We start from the raw sequence: 4,209 nt of genomic DNA on the forward strand, positions 1-4,209 counted from the left end.
ACCCCCCGAAAGGCCTAGGGCTTCGGTGTAATTGTGACGTACTCATAAAGCAGAATCCGAATCCCGCGGATGGCCAATGTTTGTAAAACTAATTCTTAACACTGTAGGACCTCCCATGATATAGCCTGGCGTAGAGGCTGTTTGCCAGTGTGACTTTTACAATATATTTGAAGAGATTAGAAGCAAGGACATCCTCATAAAGGATGTTTCTTTCGTCGTTCCCTAAATTGACCACAGGTTTATAAATAATATGTAACTCAATCCATGTGTCCCGACGTAGCCGTAACATGTTTCAAAGTTGTCCACCCATTCACATTACATTTCGTCTAGCTATAGCATCACTTTCAATCGTCTGTCTCTAGTTTAACAAACAGTAAGAGAAATTAGTCAATGACACAAAGGCTTAGAGTCTATCAAAGCGATGTTTATTTGTCTCACTCTTCTTGCACTTTATCAGTCGCTACACATGCATACATTTCTTGACCTTCATCATTGCTACATGTAACATTTGGCATGGTCGACAAAGTTTGTTGGAGATGACCATCTTCCAAATGAATAAAGCTCTGTGGATGGTCATAAGAATGTAGCGGGCTGCTATAGTACACAGTGACGTAATGCGTGATGTGACTAGCATTGGCGACTAGTCAACTTTTGGACAATAACAAACAGGTCTAGTTTCTAAAAGCATCTATAGATATACGGTAGATACAATGCAATTCATCGACCACTCCAACTGGTAGAGACTTGCTTTCGATCGTGACCTCACGGCTGTTGACCTCGGGATAAAGTTCAGGCCCTGACCTGAGTGAAGACCCTGTCACAAGAAAAGGGTTCACAAAAGACCATAGTAAGAAACTGGAACACATGATGAAGTAGATCAATATCTATATCGCAAATGTAAACTGGCCCAATCTTTACCTCTATCAAAACTTCATACAGAAACATCTTAGCATAAGGGATCATTGATAATAGATAAGGGAATCTAGATAAGGGCCTCCAACCATCATTGAACCGGTGCGGGGACCTTTGCAGACTACTACCCGCCTTTGACCCGGCTAAATTGATGGCCGTTACGTTGTTGGCGTCAATGCTTTAACATCAGAAAAATAGTAGAATTCTACATCTTTTATGTAAGATCAAGTATTGCACAACCTTTTGAAGATATGTACTTGGTCACCTTATCAATCAACTGTTAAAATCACCTCCGACCAGTAAGGCAAGCGACGCATTTTACTTGGTAAGATAATGACTCAGTCACCCAAAACAATACTTCCGTACCCGGAAGTAACCATGGAAACAGCCCCACCTGTCAGTGATCTCCTCCCCGTCCAGCAGCTTCCTGTAGGTCGCGATCTCCACGTCCAGCGCCATCTTGATGCTCATGAGCTCCTGGTACTCCACGGAGTGCTGAGTCATCTCCGACTTCATCCTGTCGATCTGAGCCTGAAGCTCGCTGATAGCGGCCTTGAACTCCGTAATCTCCCTCTGTGTGCGGGCCTCTGTTTCCGCGATGTTAGCCTCCAGGGACCCGGACTATGGTAGAACAATGACAATCTTTATTACACAATTTTACTTCACTGGGCGGAATATAGGTTGCAGCAAAAGTTGTACAAAGTTGATGGATGCAATGTACATTTAGCTAACATTAACATAAATTCAAATTTTCCTCGCTTTTAAAAATAAAACAAACACAAACGATTTGCGTGTGTGTACCTGTGTATGTTTATATACGTGTTGAAAACTACAGTTCAACCTTGATTCATATCTAACCTTGCTCTTCAAGGCCTCCGTCTCGGTGATGATGGACTGCAGCGTCCTCTTCAGGCCGGCCAGCTCGGACCGGGCGGCTGCCAGAGCCTGGTTATCCGACTCCCGCTGCTGGGACATCGCGCTGAACTGGAGAAATGAAACAACATCAACATTAACGTCTTTTCGAATGAAAGCTCATCTGTGTTGGTAGAATCCATGAAGTTTAAGCTTGTTCCAACACAAGGAAAGAACTCACCATAAATTTTCGGTTGATCATGTCAACCTTTGTCAGATGTGTGATGCAATCACTGACTTTTCCGGAAGTCGGAATTATGTGACAAGTTCATCTGGCCTTAGCTTTTGACATACACAAAACGCAGCACAGGTCTACAGCACATCAAAACGATGAACCCATTCTAACCTTGCCCTTGTACTTGTTCTCCGCCTCCTCCCTGTTGGCGCGGCCCATGATCTCGTACTGCACGCGGATCTCACGCAGAGTCTCGCTCAGGTCCGGTCCGGAGATGACCGGAGCTTCAGTGTCCGCAATGGCCATAGTCTGGGTCAACTGAGACTGGACCTTACGTGTCTCCTGGAAGCGAAACAAATTCATGTTTAAGAAACAAACATGCCTGCATACAGCCTCATCTGCTGATTTAGAAGAAAACGATCTTCAATATTTTTTCGTCGTTTCGTTTTTCAGACGTTACAAAATTGTAACAGAATCTGCCTGTCAAAAATCAGATTATACAGCTAAAGAAGACTGCATGTAGCAAACCTACAAATACAGACTGGCCCTTGATGTGGTACCATTGTCTCTGGAGACAGGCGGTTGACATGCAACAAAACCTAAAATCAAGTCTATACCGATATTCCGTTCTATCAGAGTTTTCTTCCGATTTCGACAGGCTCACCTCCTCCCAGACCCTCTTGGAGAACTCAATCTCCTCCTGTATCGTGGTCAGCTTGTTTTCCCAGCCAACACGCTCCACAGTTGCCGCGTCCACCTCCTACGAAACATACATAACACAACGAGTACTCAAAAATACCAAATCGCAAACAGTTTAATATGTCCACATTGTGTAATGAGGATATACTGAAAAGAGAAGACTCACCTTCTTGACCGATGCCAGTTCTGTCCTCACCGCGGTGGTAGCGGCAGTCTCGGCCTCACACCTGTCCAGGGATCAAAACGAGAAAAACGGTTGAGTCATATATGTCTATTTGTGTGTCACGACAGTATGAATCAACAGACAAAGCAGGCAAATTTCCTTGTCTACGAAATCGGTTGATGGAAAGATCTTTGAAATCTTTGATCGCTTAGCCTCTGGTATAAAGGATGTTACCTAGCCTGCCACTCCGCCGACTTCCCCTGCCAGCTGGCGTTCTCGGCATCCAGCTGAGCCTTCTCTCGAGTCAGCTGGTCCACCAGAGCCCGCAGCTCCCTCAGCTCCGCCTCGTACAGCTCGCAGATGGCCGACTCTTCCCGCGCCGACACGATCCTGAGCTGGGTCGTCAGCCTGGTGTTTCGTTCCTGCAGGGAGCGCACCTTCTCGATGTAGCCGGCGAAGCGATCGTTGAGAATGATGAGCTGGCTCTTCTCGCTGGTGCGGGCCGTCCTGGCGTCGGTGAGAGACTGCAGCGCTCCTTCCGTGGCGTATTTTGCAACGGCCTTGCCGCCGCCGACTCCAGCTCGTGATCCCTTGGTGGCCATGGCGTACCTTTAGAGCTTCGACCCTGTCTTCAGTTTGATACTGGCTTCTCAGCGAGACTCGCTCAGTACCGGTGCTCTCTGTTCTGTGGCTTTTAACCTTATGACATGGTCACCTCCTGCCAATCTGCTAAGCCCACGAAGCTCGCTATTGGTGAACGGAGTCGGTCCAGATTCTAAAAGAAAACACCGGATAGTTTACTAGGTCCATCCGTGTTTACCGAGGACATATCAGACCTCAATGTGTCAGGACGTCACAGGTTCACAACCTGTCGTTATAACCAATGGCTTCATATAGAAAGTTATGTGTCAACGTCTGCGCCCTACAATATGTAGGGCAATCTAATATTTGAGGGAAAACAAACTGGAAGCTAGAATATGCTTCAGAAGTGCTTTGACCTTATTTGTTTCCGAGCTTATTCGGATATTACATCTCTTACATAATTCAGTGACGGTTTATTTGTATCTCAGTGGTCATCCGCAGGTCAGTGTCTGCGTAGAATTTTCCTTGGTCCATTTTGGTATCGACATGCCCATATAAGGATAATTTACGGGGTCTGTTACATGCTACCAGAAAGGACGAAGCGAATGTATATATGGCCTAAAGTTTTGTTAACAACAAATTAATATCAAGCCTTTCTGTTCACCTGTACTAAATGTTCATTATTTTTCTGGGCATGTGGGAGGAGAAGGCTGCCTGGCAGACTCGCTTGCAGAATACTGAAGTTACAAAGCTGAATTATGAACCC

The 4,209-nt window shown here is 45.7% G+C and overlaps 1 protein-coding gene across 1 annotated transcript; it reads right to left on the reverse strand.

Annotated features, from left to right (window-relative positions):
• Nucleotides 1-408: 408 nt before the first annotated feature.
• On the reverse strand, nt 409-3,550 carry LOC109471948 (non-neuronal cytoplasmic intermediate filament protein-like). The gene is made up of 7 exons (XM_019771490.1): nt 3,096-3,550; nt 2,865-2,925; nt 2,664-2,759; nt 2,171-2,341; nt 1,771-1,896; nt 1,307-1,533; nt 409-814 (listed from the first exon to the last, which is right to left on the reverse strand). The coding sequence occupies exons 1-7, from the start codon at nt 3,461-3,463 to the stop codon at nt 790-792; spliced, it is 1,074 nt and encodes a 357-aa protein (XP_019627049.1). The 5' UTR covers nt 3,464-3,550; the 3' UTR covers nt 409-789.
• Between the last annotated feature and the right edge of the window lie 659 nt (nt 3,551-4,209).

This window comes from Branchiostoma belcheri, unplaced genomic scaffold (assembly GCF_001625305.1).
Source record: "Branchiostoma belcheri isolate BF01 breed outbred unplaced genomic scaffold, Haploidv18h27 scaffold26, whole genome shotgun sequence".
Classification (NCBI taxonomy): Eukaryota; Metazoa; Chordata; class Leptocardii; order Amphioxiformes; family Branchiostomatidae; genus Branchiostoma; species Branchiostoma belcheri.